General features: G+C 39.1%; 1 protein-coding gene across 4 annotated transcripts in view; it reads right to left on the bottom strand.

The window, feature by feature from the left end:
• The window catches only part of DIS3L2 (DIS3 like 3'-5' exoribonuclease 2), a 392,467-nt gene that overhangs the window by 316,005 nt on the left and 58,221 nt on the right, over positions 1–18,241 (bottom strand). For all 4 annotated transcript variants that reach the window (XM_012434086.2, XM_012434085.3, XM_012434084.3 and 1 more), the window contains exons 4-5: positions 14,603–14,656; positions 8,583–8,684 (exon numbers count right to left, since the gene is read on the bottom strand). In XM_012434086.2, coding sequence (XP_012289509.2) covers positions 8,583–8,684; positions 14,603–14,656 — 156 coding nt within the window. The remainder of the gene's footprint in view (positions 1–8,582; positions 8,685–14,602; positions 14,657–18,241) is intronic.

Below are 18,241 nucleotides of genomic sequence, written 5' to 3' on the forward strand. Positions count from 1 at the left end.
TACTTATTCATGTTTGTTTATTTTTGCCATCTCTTGCCTAGGTCCAAGGGCAGAAAGGATACCATGTAATTTGGCCTTGTTCTTTTAAGCAGCCTCATCCACTTCTGTAGAACTCCACTGGTGCTCTACTGTACACTGTCCATGCCTACTGTTCAACCAGTCAGCATCTATTTCTGCTCCGGTCTGCTCTAGACCCACCCAACTTGCTAACCATTCTTCCACTTCTCCCTATTCTACCATTCTCATGTCTTAGGTCAAAGGATGCCACTAACTTTCTGTTCTTTCTTTGGCTCCTCTTCATTATAATGCTGCCTCTTTATTCCTTCAAATGACCTCTTGGAATGCTTCCTTCGGTTCGACCTGGCCCTAATACACTTCTCTTGTCTTCTTGGACCTGGTCAACACTATGCTAGATTTAAGAAAACAGGAAGTGACCTAAATCAACCTACATTCCTAGAACCTCGACCCAACCCTTGGCTATGCTTTCAAGGAATCCTAGGACACTATATCCACAACTGGCAGCAACTAGGAATGGAGCTGGGAAGCGGATCTGAACTGGGAAAGTTCACTGTAATTAAAAAAGAAAAAAGAAGATTCCCAGGCAAGATGGCTGAATAGCAACAGCTCCAGTCTGCAGCTCCCAGCAAGGCCAACGCAGAAGGTGGGTGATTTCTGCATTTCCAACTGAGGTACCCAGCTCACCTCATTAAGACTGGTTAGACAGTGGGTGCAGCCCACAGAGGGCAAGCCAAAGCAGCGGGGGGCATTGCCTCACCCAGGAAGCACAAGGGGTCAGGGAACTCTCTCCCCTAGCCAAAGGAAGTCATGAGGGACTGTACAGTGAGGAACGGTGCATCCCAGCCCAGATACTATGCTTTTCCCATGGTCTTCGCATGCAGTAGACCAGGAGATTCCCTTGGGTGCCTAAGCCACCAGGGCCCTGGGTTTCAGGCACAAAACTGGACAGCTATATGGGCAGACACCAAGGAGTTATTTTTCATATCCCAGTGGCGCCTGGAACGCCAGTGAGACAAAACTGTTCACTCCTCTGGAAAGGAGGTTGAAGCTAGGGAGTCAAGTCTAGCTCAGCGGATCCCACCCCCACAGAGCCCAGCAAGCTAAGATCCACTGGCTTGAAACTGTCACTGCCACCACAGTAGTCTGAAGTCAACCTGGGATGCTTGAGGTTGGTGGGGTGGGGCGTCCACCATTACTGAGGCTTGAGTAGGCCGTTTTCCCCTCACAGTGTAAACAAAGTTGCCAGGAAGTTCGAACTGGGCAAAGCCACTATAGACAGACTGCCTCTCTAGATTCCTCCTCTCTGGGCAGGGCATTTCTGAAAGAAAGGCAGCAGCCCCAGTCAGGGGCTTATAGATAAAACTTCCATTGACAGACCACCTGGGGGAAGGGGTGGCTGCAGGCACAGCTTAAGCAGACTTAAACATTCCTGCCTGCTGGCTCCCAGCACAGCGCTCAAGCTCTGCTAAGGGACAGACTGCCTACTCAAGTGGGTCCCTGACCCCTGTGCCTTCTAACAGGGAGACACCTCCCAGCAGAGTTCGACAGACACCTCATACAGGAGAGTTCTGGTTGGCATCTGGTGGGGGCCCCTCTGGGACGAAGCTTCCAGAGGAAGGAGCAGGCAGCAATCTTTGCTGTTCTGCAGTCTCCACTGGTGATACCCAGGCAACAGGGTCTGGAGTGGACCTGCAGCAAACTCCAGCAGACCTGCAGAAGAGGGGCCTGTTAGAACGAAAACTAACAAACAGAAGCATCAAAGTCAACAAAAAAAAAAGACCACCAGGCAAAAACTCCAACCAAAGGTCACCAACAGCAAAGACCAAAGGTAAATAAATCCATGAAGATAAGGAAAAGCCAGTACAAAAAGACCGAAAATTCCAAAAAACCAGAATGCCTCTTCTCCTCCAAAGGATCACAACTCCTCACCAGCAAGGGAACAAAACTGGACAGAGAATGAGTTTGATGAATTGACAGAAGTAGGTTTCAGAAGATGGGTAATAACAAACTCCTCCAAGCTAAAGGAGCATATTCTAACCCAACGCAAGGAAACTAACAACCTTGATAAAAGGTTAGAGGAATTGCTAACTAGAATAATCGGTTTAGAAAAGAACATAAATGACCTGATGGAGCTGAAAAACACAGCACAAGAACTTTGTGAAGCATACACAAATATCAATAGCCAAATCAATCAAGCAGAAGAAAGGATATCAGAGATTGAAGATCAACTTAATGAAATAAAGCATAAGACCAGATTAGAGAAAAACAAATGAAAAGGAAAGAACAAAGCCTCCAAGAAAAATGGGACTAAGTGAAGAGATCAAATCTACGTTTGATTGGTGTAACTGAAAGTGACAAGGAGAATGGAACCAAGTTGGAAAACATGCTTCAGGAAATTATCCAGGAGAACTTCCCCAACCTAACAAGAAAGGCCAACATTCGAATTCAGGAAATACAGAGAACACCACAAAGATACTCCTCAAGAATAACAACCCCAAGACACATAATCATCAGATTCCCCAAGGTTGAAATGAAGGAAAAAATGTTAAGGGCAGCCAGAGACAAAGGCTGGGTTACCCACAAAGGGAAGCCCATCAGACTAACAGCAGATGTCTCTGCAGAAACCCTGCAAGCCAGAAGAGAGTGGGGGCCAATATTCAACATTCTTAAAGAAAAGAATTTTCAACCCAGAATTTCATATCCAGCCAAACTAAGCTTCATAAGTGAAGGAGAAATAAAATCCTTTACAGACAAGCAAATGCTGAGGGATTTTGTCACCACCAGGCCTGCCTTACAAGAGCTTCTAAAGGAAGCACTAAATATGGAAAGAAAAAACTGGTACCAGCCACTGCAAAAACAAACCAAAATGTAAAGACCATTGACACTATGAAGAAACTGCATCAACTAATAGGCAAAATAACCAGCTAGCATCATGACGACAGGATCAAATGCACACATAAAATACTAACCTTAAAAGTTAGCAGGCTAAATAACCAGCTAGCATCATGACGACAGGATCAAATGCACACATAAAATACTAACCTTAAATGTTAGCAGGCTAAATGCACCAAGTAAAAGGCACAGACTGGCAAATTGGATAAAGAGTCATGAATCATCAGTGTGCTGTAGTCAGGAGACCCATCTCACATGCAAAGACACTCATAGGCTCAAAATAAAGGGATGGAGGAATATTTACCAAGCAAATGGAAAGAAAAAAAAAAGCAGGGTTTTTTTTAAAGTCTGATAAGACAGACTTTAAACCAACAAAGATCAAAAAAGACAAAGCACATTACATAATGGTAAAGGGATTAATGCAATGAGAAGAGCTAACTATCCTAAATATATATGCACCCAATACAGGAGCACCCAGATTCATAAAGCAAGTTCTTAGAGACCTACAAAGAAACTTAGACTCCTACACAATAATAGTGGCAGATTTTAACACCCCACTGTCAATATTAGACAGATCAATGAGACAGAAATTTAACAAAGATATTCAGGACTTGAATTCAGCTCTGGACCAAGAGGACCTAATAGACATCTACAGAACTCTCCACCCCAAATCAATAGAATATACATTCTTCTCAGCTCCACATAGCACTTACTGTAAAATTGAACACATAATTGGAAGTAAAACACTCCTCAGCAAATGCAAAAGATTAAAAATCATAACAGTCTCTCAGACCACAGTGCAACCAAATTAGAATTTAGGATTAAGAAATTCACTCAAAACCACACAACTACATGGAAACTGAACAACCTGCTCCTGAATGACTACTGGGTAAATAACAAAATTAAGGCAGAAATAAATAAGTTCTTTGAAACCAATGAGAACAAAGACATCACATACCAGAATCTCTGAGACACAGTTTAAAGCAGTGTTTGAGGGAAATTTACAGCATTAAATGCCCACAGGAGAAAGCAAGAAAGATCTAAAATCAACACCCTAACATCACAATTAAAAGAACTAGAGAAGCAAGAGCAAACAAATTCAAATGCTATCAGAAGACAAGAAATAACTAAGATCAGAGCAGAACTGAAGGAGACAGACATGAAAAACTCTTCAAAAAATCAATGAATCAAAGAGCTGGTTTTTTGAAAAGATTAACAAAATAGATAGACCACTAGCCAGACTAATAAAGAAGAAAAGCAAGAAGAATCAAATAGATACAATTAAAAAAAATGATAAAGGGGAGATTACCATTGATTCCACAGAAATATAAACTATCATCAGAGAATACAATAAACATCTCTATGCAAACAAACTAGAAAATCTAGAAGAAATGGATAAATTTCTGGACACATACACCCTCCCAAGACTAAACCAGGAAGAAGTCAAATCCCTAAATAGACCAATAACAAGTTCTGAAATTAAGGCAGTAATTAATAGCCTATCAACCAAAAAAAGCCCAGGACCAGATAGATTCACGGCCGAATTCTATCAGAGGTACAATGAGGAGCTGGTACCATTCCTTCTGAAACTATTCCAAACAATAAAAAAAAAAAGGGACTCCTCCCTAGGTCATTTTATGAGGCAAGTATCATCCTGATACCAAAACGTGGCAGAGACACAACAAAAAAAGAAAATTTCAGGCCAATATCCCTGATGAACATTGATGTGAAACTCCTCAATAAAATACTGGCCAACCGAATCTGGCAGCACATTAAAAAGCTTATCCACTACAATCAAGTCAGCTTCATCCCTGGGATGCAAGGCTGGTTCAATATACACAAATCAATAAACATAATCCATCACATAAACAGAACCAATGACAAAAACCACATAATTATCTCAATAGATGCAGAAAATTTTTTATCTTCAATAAAATTCAACACCCCTTCACACTAAAAACACTCAATAAACTAGGTATTGATGGAACATACCTCAAAATAATAAGAGCTATTTTTGACAAACCAACAGCCAATATCATACTGAATGGGCAAAAGCTGGAAGTATTCCCCTGGAAAATCAGCACAAGACAAGGATGCCCTCTCTCATCATTCCTATTCAACATAGTATTGGAAGTTCTGGCCGGGGCAATCAGGCAAGAGAAAGAAATAATGGGTATTCAAAAAGTAAAAGAGGAAGTCAAATTATCTTTGTTTGCAGATGACATGATTGTATATTTAGAAAACTCCATTGTCTCAGCCCAAAAACTCGTTAAGCTGATAAGGAACTTCACAAAGTCTCAGGATACAAAATCAATGTGCAAAAATCACAAGCATTCCTATACACCAATAACAGACAGAGAGCCAAATCATGAACAAACTCCTCCATTCACCATTACTATAAAGAGAATAAAATACCTAGGGATACAACTTACAGGGGATGTGAAGCACTTCTTCAAGGAGAACTACAAACCACTGCTCAAGGAAATAAGAGAGGACACAAACAAATGGAAAAACATTCTATGATCACGGATAGGAAGAATCAATATCATGAAAATGACCATATTGCCCAAAGTAATTTACAGATTCAATGCTATCCCCATCAAGCTACCATGACTTTCTTCCCAGAATTAGAAAAAATGACTTTAAATTTCATATGGAACAAAAAAAGAGCCCATATAGCCAAGACAATCCTAAGCAAAAGAACAAAGCTAGAGGCATCATGCTACCTGAAACTATACGAAACTTGAAACTATAGTAAAAGGCTACAGTAACAAAAACAGCAGGGTACTGTTACCAAAACAGATATATAGACCAATGGAACAGAACAGAGGGCTCAGAAATAACACCACATATCTACAACCATCTGATCTTTGACAAATCTGACAAAAACAAGCAGTGGGGAAAGAATTCGCTATTTAATAAATGGTGCTGGGAAAACTGGCTCGCTGTATGCAGAAAACTGAAACTGGATCCCTTCCTTATACCTTATACGAAAATTAACTCAAGATGGATTAAAAATTTAAATGTAAGACCTAAAACCATAAAACTCCTACAAGAAAACCTAGGCAATACCATTCAGGACACAGGCATGGGCAAAGACTTCATGACTAAAATAACTGAAACAATTGCAACAAAAGCCAAATTGACAAATGGGATCTAATTAAACTAAAGAACTTCTACACAGCAAAAGAAAATACCATCAGAGTGAACAGGCAACCTACAGAATGGGAGAAAATTTTTACAAGCTATCCATCTGACAAAGGGCTAATATCCAGAATCTACAAGGAACTTAGACAAATTTACAAGAAAATATCAACCCAGCAAAGGGATACGATCAGACAATTTTCAAAAGAAGACATTTACGTGGCCAACAAACATGAAAAGAAGCTCATCATCACTGGCCATTAGAGAAATGCAAATCAAAACCACAATGAGATACCATCTTATACCAGTTAGAATAGTGATCATTAAAAAGTCAGGAAACAACAGATGCTGGAGAGGATATGGAGAAATAGGAACATTTTTACACTGTTGGTAGGACTGTAAATTAGTTCAACCATTGTGGATGACAGTGTGGTGACTCCTCAAGGATCCAGAACTAGAAATAACATGTGACCCAGCAATCCCATTACTGGGTATATACCCAAAGGATTATAAATCATTCTACTATAATGACATATGCACATGTATGTTTATTGTGGCACTATTCACAATAGCAAAGATTTGGAACTAACTCAAATGCCCATCAATGATAGACTGGATAAAGAAAATGTGGCACATATATACTGGAATATTATGAAACCATTAAAAAAAAAGGATGAGTTCATGTCCTTTTCAGGGACATGGATGAAGCTGGAAACCATCATTCTCAGCAAACTAACACAGGACCAGAAAATTAACCACCACATGTTCTCACTCATAAGTGGGAGTTGAACAATGAGAACATATGGGCACAGGGAGGGGAACATCACCCATTGGGGAGGGATAGCATTAGGAGAAATACCTAATGTAGACGAAAGGTTGATGGGTACGGTAAACCACTACGGCATATGTATACCTATGTTACAAACCTTCTTGTTCTGCACATGTATTCCAGAACTTAAAGCATAATTTAAAAAAAAAAAGAAAAAGAAAAGGAAAAGAAAAAGAAAAAAGAAATCCTGCACTTCACAGCACCAATTAAAATTATACTTAAATTTGTATAAGTGTGATCAGTATCTGTCTTTTCCTGTCTGCACTCCCTATTAAACTATAAGCTTCATGAGGGCAAGAACTACACCATATAAACAAATTAAAAAAAAAAAAAAAAAGAACTACACCATATGAGTACCTGGCATATAGCCATAACTCAATTACTTCAGCCGTATCGGATTAAAAAGAATTTACTTTATGCCTCAACAAAGCTCTGAGATAAAATGGTACTCCTCACATCACATCTTTTCTGGAAAAGCTAGTAAGAACATTTCTTTTTTTTTTTTTCTTTTATTGCATTTTAGGTTTTGGGGTACATGTGAAGAACATGCAGTAAGAACATTTCTTAAGCTCCTGCTAGTCTAAGATTTTTTAGGCACTATTCTAAAATTTTTACTATTCTAAGATTTTTTAGGCACTATTCTAAAATTTTTAATTTTAATTTTTAATTTTTAGGCACTATTCTAAAATTTTACTATTCTAAGATTTTTTAGGCACTATTCTAAAATTTTTAATGCATTCTGATTTAATTCTCATGACAAACCCATAAAGTACGTACCATGATTATTCCAATTTTACAGATGAGACATTTGAAGCAGAAAGGTTGTACAATTCTCTCAAGGTTATAGAGATGAATGGCAAAGATAAGATTCAAATCTAAGTACCCTAGCCTAAAAGCCCATACTTTTATTCACTACACTAAACACCTTTTACTGAAGAAGACACCAAATTCTTGAGTACCAATGAATTTAGCCAAATAAAACAAATGATACGAAGACAAATTCAGAATTAGATATACAAGTCTCCAATTCTACAAGACGATTCAAAGATATTGTCACCACAAATCATTCCAATATCTGATCCTTACTTTTATTTAAAACAACAGTCAAAACTAAAACCACATCTTCCTTTTCAATTGACAGACATAGATGGAGACTGAAACCCAAAATATTCTCACTTAAAAACATTTTCTTCTGTCGCTGAATCCCTGATTTATAAAAACACAGACAGACTGTTTTTATCTGCCAAGGCACCCAATCACCAAACTGGGCCAACAGAACTCCATACGTATTGGCTGGGTTTTCCACTGGAGGCAGCAGAAATGCATGAGGGCTGCCACTGTCTCCATGGCTTTGTCTTTCTAGTTCTCCCTGTATTGGATGTAGGAAAATAACACATATCGAGCTTGAATGGGCCCTCGGTATTTATTCAAAAGAATACCAAAAACCAATGCAAAGCATGTGACAGGGAAGATGGATCACTAAAGAGGAAGCAAGGAGAACAACTCAGATGATTAGAATCTGCCCAGCAGATGCTTCTAAGTCCCAAGCATTCAGTAGCATGCTTCCAAGATTACACCCAATCTTACCACAGTGCCTGAGGGGTCTGTGACTCCTCCAGTTTATGAAGCCTTGTTGGTGCACCATGGAATGTGAAAGACCCTAAGAAATCTAAAATTAGAAAGGGAAAATTTAACTCACCTTCCACTGCTCCTCGGGAAGCAGTTTCACGACCACCAGATCCCCATTCAAGGCTCTATTACGAGCAACAACCCCATCAATAAAAATGTCTCGATCACCATCCTAGGTTGAAAAAAGAAATAAAACAACAGCTTAAAAACACATAAAGCAAAAAAACTGAGATTGCATGCTTTCATAACTGAAATGAGAAAACAGTAAGTTATTTTTAGATTATCCTTTTTTTAGATTATTGCTTTGTATTAAAGCAAAAATACGTTATAAAAAATATTTTTAATACTAAGTGAATTTTTTAAAGTATCAAGAAAGTATAAAAACAGAAGGTATGCAAGAGAACAGAAGAAGAACCACATATAATCTCCCCAAAGAAAACAAACTGAGGGCAGGAATAGCAATGGCTCTAGGATTTGGGCTCTCTAGGAAGAAACCAGCAAACTCATAATGCCCCTAAGAAAGTGGCAGAGATAATAAACTGTGGTTGTTTTTATGGAGACCTAAGTAGAAGGCAAAGAAGAGAAGGAAAGAGATGTAATAGGAGATTCATCACGTGCTCTTTACACTACTGATCTTGCTGACTTAGGACCACTGTGAACCCCAGACCATGAACACAAGGTACAGACACTTTCATCCTCACTCACTCAGAAATAACCCACTTTAAACAATGTGGCTCCCCAGTGAACTCCCCAGGTGTCAACTTCTTGGCTTAAATAAGTACCAGAGTCTTCTTGGTAAGCCAAATTACTTTGAAATTTTAAATAGACAAGATAGCTAAGGAAAAGTAGGTCTTCAGCAGTAGTCAGGGTCCCTGAGAAAATGAAAAATTTTCAAAATGTTTCACTAACAAGCATGTACTCTTATCCTTCTATTCTCTACAAGTTTATATGATGTGCTCCTTTTCAGAGAATAAGAGAGAAGTAAAATATTGTTTTTTCTTACAGGAGGTGACAGCAAAAGAGTTTGGAAAATCATCACTCAAAGTTTTCTTATAGGGACACAACATAGATAAGATTTAACATAATATTCAATGGACTGAAGGCGATTACTATGACATTTTAGAAGAAGTTAAAATTAACATCCCAAACTCACCAAAGAAAAGAAAAAATAGCAGTGGGGGCAGATTCTAGTCACTCAGCGTTTTTTACAGTTTCCACTTACAAACCATTAGAGATCTTCTAAAACAGTTTTGCTGCTCAATTTCCAGTTTAGCTATGGGTTGACAGCTGTGGCCTGCACACTCTGCCAAAACTGACCCCACCCTAGTCCCTGAGGAAAAGCTACTGTGTTAGCCACAAAACATGACTGTAGCTGACCTCTTGACAAGCTTCTCAGAGAGATCTGGAAGAGACAGCCAGTAAACAGAGAGTGAACAACTGAAATATGGCACGTCATCATCAACTGCTGCTTTTTGCAATTCAAAAAGCAACAGGAGCTCTTGGACCTCCTTGGAAGGAAAAGTGGGCTGTTTGGAGGTCACCCTAACCCATACTCATGTGTCAAACATATGAAATGAAATGCCTCTATTATAAGCAGCTATTAACACCTTTTGGCAGCTCAGAGATTTCAGATTGATAGGATGATAGTACTGTCACCTTACTATCCCAAAAAAAACAAGGAAAGCAAGGCTGAGCTGAACAAAAATCTACAGCTACTGCATCACTACTCTTGCATCACTGCTCTTCCTTGATTCATAGAGAAGACTGATCTGTCACTGAATCTCTTATTTTAAAGATGCTAAGCTTGTGAATTGCTCAATATTAAAAGTATGAGTCATCCCGTTTAACTACTTTTTAAGGCCAAAGATTTCAGCTCTTTGTTTGGATGCCAGAAGTCTTGTTCTAGCCATCAGAAAGAGTAATAGATAATATAAAAAAAAGAAAGAAAGAAAAATAGAACATGAACAACCCTGGAGGAAAAATAAAGGAACTGGGGGGGTGGGTGTGCATTAAGCAAACTAAAGACTTAGGGGATTGGGGGAAGGAGAACAACACAAGTATGCCACGATGGTCACAGCATCCCTCATTGATGGACCAGAAATAAACTCTACCGCTGTACAAAGGATGCCTCCCATGACAAGATGCATTTAAAAGTTAAAGAGCTTCTTAGACCTACATAATTCAGAATAGAAACTGTCCTTTTTAAAAATGACAGGTTTTTCCATCTGATCCATTTTCTCCTCTTTATCCTATCCCCAAATAGGATAAAAAGGCATGTCAATACTATCATTTTATCTTAGTTTGCTTGAAAGTCACATGATTTTACTCACAGTCTGCATTTCATTTTTATTAAGAACCTCACAAAACTAGCAAGTACACGTAAGTTACTCATCCCATATACTTCAGTTGTGTCATGAAATGAAAAGCAACTTTCTGTCAGTAGAAATTATAATGAACCTAAGTCAAGTTCCCTCAAAACAAAGTATCATTTTATACCTAATGACTAATTCACTGTTCTTCGCCTGTGGACCTAGGGAGATACTTCAGCATAGCAAATGACATTGTGTAAATTCACAACCATTTTTAGAGTCAGTAAGAGCAAACCTAAACACTTTAATCAAATCTCTATTTTTGCCAATCTAAAAACTTTAGAATGTGAGGAACACTGGAGAATATTTCGTCCATCCCATTTTACAAATAAGGAAACCACTGTATGTCCTTTGTTAAAGCAAAAGCTACATCTTCTTTAATATTTATTCCTGCCTTCATTCTCCTAGGTTAAGCAGGTAGCATTTAGGCCCTAGTTCTGACATTCTCCTTCCTAGTCTATCTGTGGGCATTTTTCATCCCATATAATTTATATTTGTCATAAAATGAAAATCAACTTTCTATCAGTAGAAGTTATACTGAACCTGAGTCAAGTTTGCAGTTCATAGAAGTTCACATTTGACACGGACATGAGCTATGTATACTCAGAAATCCAGACCACAGGTGGTTGTGGGCTTTATATATGAGTAATCTGTTGCCCCTGTTATTGCCCTGAATTGTTTTCTGTAATGCTTCTGAAAACCGAAGCAAAGAATGTAGAACTAGTACCATGTCCAAAACTAGAGAGTCTACAATCACTTGCAATTGGGCCCTGATTGTTGTTTTTATGATCTATTCTTAATTACCTAGAGGTGGGGCCGGTCACGGTGGCTCACACCTGTAATCCCAGCACTTTAGGAGGCTGAGGCAGGCAAATCACAAGGTCAAGAGATCGAGACCATCCTGGCCAACATGGTGAAACTCCCATCTCTACTAAAAATACAAAAATTAGCTGGGTGTGGTGACACGCGTGTATAGTCCCAGCTACTCAGGAGGCTGAGGCAGGAGAATTGCTTGAACCCGGGAGGCAGAAGTTGCAGTGAGCCGAGATTGCACCACTACACTCAGAGCAAGACTCCATCTCAAAAAAAAAAAATTACCTAGAGGTGAATTGTTTTTCTCTCTCTGAGACAATATTACTACTCCAACAGAAGCCAAATAAAAGAGGCACAGAAATAAGCCAACCCTAATATCACAACTGTCTAAAAATCCCTAAATAGGACATACCAAGAATACAATTTTAAGTAGGAGAACAACTATGAGCTTTTAAAACATCACCAAATTTTGCTTTTGCTTCTTAGCTTTCTTTAACAAGCCAGGTTAGGCCATGGAGATGTATCATTTGCAGATGTAAATCACATGAATTTAGCTTGCAGGATCCATAGAACCTCTGTTCTACCCTGCTCCAGCCACACCCCACCCCATCAGACAAGGAGTTTACAGGCCAAATGGATGTGCTTCCCTAAAATAACCAGCCCCAAACCCACCTCCAGGATATATACAGGCACTTTCCCACCACCAGTGGCACCCCCTCAACGTGGAGGCTGGCTAAAGAGCAGATATTTCTAATGGGTATGGATATAGCTTAGATATGTGGGACAGGAATGTTCACATTTGCGCATGAAAGGGCCCTCAGTGAATGCAGGGTAGTCACAAGGGGACAGGAAGCTAGCATTGAGAAGGGAAGAGGGGCAACCCAGAGGTGGAGCCATGTTTCAGCATGGAGTGGCAAGAAATCTGAGAATTCTACATTTGAACCCAGGTATATGGAGGTATATTTGGCAAGGAATAGACTTTGTCTATTCCCACATGGAATATATGGAATAATATATTTTATTTGATGATTAGTCTGATGTCTAACTTTTCAGTATTTGATTTAAGGTATATATGCTTTCTTTTCTACCTCTGTCTTAGGTCCCACACTTGCAAGGAGCAAACCCAATAGGGATTTAACTTAAGGAAATTGACTATCATGTAATCAGGGAAGAGAGGAAGCAGCAAAATTTTCAAAATGCTATAGTTCCCCTTATCATTCCCATCAATAAGAGCAAACTTCAGCACATACAAGAGACAAGAGGTCTGAATCTACCCAGTTCCCAGCTTCCTCTCAGGATGAACTTACTACACTGAGTGATATTTTCATGCTTAAAAATCTGTGTCTTTCATACATGAGGTCTCCTAATACAATCAAGTTCCTTTAACTGGTATATTCTTAAAGAAAGTCATTCTTTCTAACGGGAAAAAAAAATTGGTTATGCAGGACTTATGAGAGATGGTGTATCCGTCTCCAACACAGCACCTTCCTGAGAGATTTTCATGGGTAGTTTTTATGATTCCTGGATGTAAATTTAACCTTACAAGCAAACTCTGGAATCTAATACCTATGTAAACTGCACTTCCAGTGTATGAGAGAACTGCTCTTGCAGCCAAGTTACCACCTCAAAGCAGACCCTCAATTCTACAGTCCAATTTTACAATTCAAGTTCCAGGGGCAAGACATATGCCATCTTCTCTCAAAGGAACAGAATATGACAGAGAGAGAGAGTAATGTGAAAGTCAGTGATGCCTTTTATCTAATTCAATGTGCAAGACTTGAACTTGGATGCAATGTGAGTCCCTGGATTTCAGAAGGCAGGGAATTGCTTGAGAATAGGTCATAAGGTTATGGTACCAATAACAATAATACCAGTTGAGCATATAAAATCTGAAATGTTCCAAAATATAAAACTTTTTGGGCACTGACATGACATTCAAAGGAAATGCTCACTGAAGCATTTTGGATTTCAGTCCAAGAATATAATGTAAATATTCCAAAATTTAAAAAAAAAATCTAAATCCAAAATACTTCTGGTCCCAAGTGTTTCAAATAAGGGATGCTCAGTCTGTAATAATAACATTTATAAAGTACATGACTGAACTTATATTCTCACTGAACTTACTTACTGTCATTTAACATAATAAAATGTTAACTGAAATATATGTATTCCATTTCCTCATCTATAAGCATAAGTTTGGTCTCTTTTATTGTGAAAAATCTACGATTCTATAGCTATTCTATTTATGGTATCCTGGAAAAGTTAGGTCAGGAATTTAAGAATATTGCTTTCCCAGCTTGGCTCAGTCAAAACTTCTCTAGAGAACTGCTGCTAACTATATGTCAGTGTGAACCTAAGTAGAAAGAGTCTCTTAAAACGAGTCATATATGTAAGAAAGAGTCTAAAGACCCAACAGGAAAGAGCCCTGTACAAAGTTCTATCACCTGCATGAAAGTGAAGTGAGAAATTCTGACCCCCAAAATAAAAAGCATTACACGTTATTTTTGGACAAATGTTCAGATTAGCTCATGCAGTAGATCCAAAGTAGATAGCATATTTGTTTAGGAAAGATTAACTTAAATCAGTGGAAAAAACCATAAACCCTTTTAAGCCATAAACCAAGGGCGTCCAATTATACAAACTGGTGGGTAGTCTGCCTGGGTCCAGCTGCTCTCTGCAGCCTTCTAACAAATGCCATCCCTTTCATTTGGCATGCGATTTTAAGACTGGCAGAAGGGGTTGTTAACCAAAAGAAAATTCTGTTTATTTAAATCTGAAACAAATCCTTGCCCATCCTCAATTTTGTTTTACTACTCTGCTTTTTAGTTAGAATGTATGATTTCAGTTTCAGAGCACATCTAAAATATTAAATGTGACATTAAGTTTATTATAAAGTTATTGAACTTACCGGGGAAGGAATGAAGGCTTCATGAAACTTCTTTGGATTAATTCTCAATATACCCTTTAAAACAAAAAATAAAGTTTGTGAAAATCTAGCTAGATATTTATGGTTTTTCCATATGTATGTTATTCTCCAATAAAAAGTTTTAAAATTAAACAGTTCAATTCAGAAAACAAGTTAGATGTATAAGAACTATTCATTAAATGCAGGAAACACAATTTCTGTTGATATATGAAATAGAGGGTTCCATCAAAAAGAGAAAGCTTAGACTGGCACCTTGCTGTGAACAGGCAAAAGTGAGAAACAACAGAGCTTGGCACGGAGTGGGAAAGTGACAACTGTTAGGATTTTAGGTGACCCTATATGCTAGTCTTCAAATTTAAACCTTGACTTTACAAATAAGATTACCTGGGGATCATGCCTCACTATACAAAGGCCTTTTTTATTCTCCCAGTTCCAAGACCTTTCCACAATTACTTGCTTCTGTGACAATTTTCAAATTGGGATACAGGTTGATTTCCAACCTGGATACTGAGCCTCAAGAAACTGGATGCATTATTTTTTACCCTGGCCCCTCTGCAGAGCTGAATGAGTCAATAATTCAAAATGGTCCATAACCAGCTCTTAATGCAAACTGGAATCCTGGCTCCAACAGCCAGGCCACCCAGTCTGCCTTCAACTTCATGTTATTCCAGCACCAAATCAGGGTCTGCTTCTATTTACACACAGGGGTGCAGGTGGGGGCCTCTTCAATAGCAGTTCAGTATTTCAGGCTCTTGCAGGAAGCTGTAACGCTCCCCAGGTTCCAGCTGTAGTCTCAGTCCACTGGAACACATGGATGGAAGCAGTTATTTTTCTAACAGCCAGACTCAAAGGATATCTTGAGAAAGTATTTTAAATAACATTCCCCCCTAAAACATTTAAAGACTCAAAGATACATAATTAACAAAACAGGCAAGGGCATAAAGCAGAAAATAATTTCTTTCTGTGCTGTACCAAATTTAAACTACAAATGTCCATGCCACAGTTTATAATATCATGAACATTCAAATAGACTACTACAAATGATCACTCAGTCCTTAATTCAATAATTAATTGTTGAGTACTGACTATATTCAAGACCCTGAGACACAATGATGGGGAAGATAATGATTAATTAAGTTCAGCCTTATTTTAAAGGAAAACATAAAGCAGAGGTACAGCTTACTTTCATAGCGGGGGGCACCAGAAGAGGCTTCAGAGATGGTGTCTGATCTAATCCTTTACAGAAGAGCAAACTTTGCAAATAAATCAGATGAGGAGTAGAGGACACTGTGTTAGCAAAAGTGGTTAAGAGGGCACTCATTAACTCTTCTCCATTGTGCAATAACTCTGCCTAGCATAGAAGAGGGAGGGACCAGGAGATAAGGCTGGCAAAGCTCTCCAAGGCCAGTCCCTTGTTAGGAGTGTGACAGTAAATCTACTTGCAGAACAGCTGTTTCTTGTTGAGGGAAGGAGGGAAAAAATTACATTTATTCTAAATATTCATCCACTCACTCAACAAATATTTCCTAACGAATAGCATGGCAGGCACCATGTCAAGTGATGGGGGTACAATGGAGACCAACAACAGACAGTCTCCACCTTCACAGAGCTTACAGTCTGGTGAGGGGACTCCAAACAAATGAAAGTCAATTCACTGAAATTAAATGTTTAAAAATTTCATTTCCTGATTCCAGATGCTTTTCTCTGGCCTAAGTTTTTTTTTCAACTCCTGTTCTTCTATCATCCCTTGTAGCTCAGCATATGAAGAAGTACAGAGATGACAATGCCTCTAGCTTTGAAAATGCCTTTAAATTGCAGGGCAGTCAGGCCAGGCTGGGCCCAGGGAAAAGAGACAGGTTGCTCAGGGCTGCATCTAGGCTCTATTTAAAAGAAAAGATATTAAAAAGACCTTGAAGATTTTACCCTTGATTCTCTATCCCAAACTTACTGATATATGCAAAAGCACCACAAGGAAGAATAGAAACCTTGGTCCACAACAGCATTTGTGAATTTGACTGGAGCATAACTCTGAAGAACTGAACCTCAGAAACAGAGCCCTTGAGAGAATCCAGATCATACTAAGAAAGAAGAACCCACAGAGCTCCGCAGCAGACCAGAGTTGTTCCTATAGCCTGACACAAGCAGCTGGCAGTAGTGACACAAGCAGCTGGCAGTAACGTCTGTCAAAAAAAAAAAAAAAGGATCTTTTATAACTAAAGGATACTTCCCACAGATGCCTTGTCTTAGTCACCTACAAAAGTCCACAACTTTCATTTCTATAGCCATCCTCAAACCTGACCCTATCGCCTATCTCCCATCTTCTTCCTAAAGCACTTCCCTAGGCCTGGAACTTGATCAGTGAGGATCCCATATCCTCCATCTCTTCTCTGGATGCTCCTGATTCTTCACCTCAATTGAAACCTGGCTGTTCCCTGATGTTATTGCTTTCCTTGAGTGCTCTCAAAGGGAGCCTATTTTATCTCTCATACCCCATGTATCTCAGGGACCAAGGGTGGAAGGTCTCTTTGCTTCCTCATCATGGCTTTAAAAGTATTTTTTCTTCCATCCTTTTTCAAAAATCCCAGACCCTTTGAAATTCATGTCATTAGCACCTCCTTGGTGCCGTCTTCTTCAAACTTTCAGGTGGGTCAAAGCTCTAATTCACTAACATTTTGACTGGCAGCTCACTGCCTTCTTCTCTATCCTCACTCCCATATATATTCGGGACTTTACAACCAGACTGAGGACCAAGCAACCCTAGCCTGTCACTCTACCATTTGCTCCCCTGCTCCACCTACTCTCTCCCATGTTCACAGCCTGCATCCCATCAGCCCTACTAATGATGCTACCTCAAAAAAAAAAGAAAAACAAAATTCAAATATCACACTTTCCAATGGCAATCTTTGTCTACTTATGGTAGAAACCCCACTTCAAATTATTCAATTTCACTAAGATCTCCAACCCAAAGCCATGACCATATTTTTCATTCATTGTCCCCCTACTCTGTTTACTCCCTTCTCTGGCCACCTGACTGCCATGGCCGGTCATTATCTCTTAATCTTGCAAATCCTGAACAAACTGCTTACTCTGATATTCAACTAGCAAAGACCCCCTCTCTCAACTAACCCCAACTGTCTTCTTTCTCCCTTCCTATACCCAAGCAGCTGAACAGTACCATAGAAAAACACCACACAACTGGGCTAAATCAGTCTAACTGGCAATCGCAAACATACTGTATTTGGCTTGAGAGTCCTTAAAACTGAGGAATTTCACACATATAAAATACGTATTTCCAGATTTTCATGAAAAATTGTAAGATCTAACAGCTTTGGACAGGGTTCTCCAAATGGCAGCAACTGCCTAACCTGAATAACAGATGCTCCTTTTATAGTAATAAAAACAAAACTCAAGTGCCACTTGTGCAGGTATACGACATGCCACACACTCTTTGAAGAGCTTTATATCGATCAGCTAATTTAACCCTCACAACAATCCTATGAGGTAGATACCATTATTCTTGTTTTTACAGATGAGGAAACTGAGGCACTGAAAGGTTAAGAAAGTTGCCTGCTTTCACATCACTTTCAAGGCCAGACAGTCTGGCTCCAGAGCCCGTGCTCT

Source organism: Aotus nancymaae, unplaced genomic scaffold (genome assembly GCF_030222135.1).
Source record: "Aotus nancymaae isolate 86718 unplaced genomic scaffold, 86718_ANA_hifiasm-v0.15.2.pri h1tg000008l, whole genome shotgun sequence".
In the NCBI taxonomy this organism is placed as follows: domain Eukaryota; kingdom Metazoa; phylum Chordata; class Mammalia; order Primates; family Aotidae; genus Aotus; species Aotus nancymaae.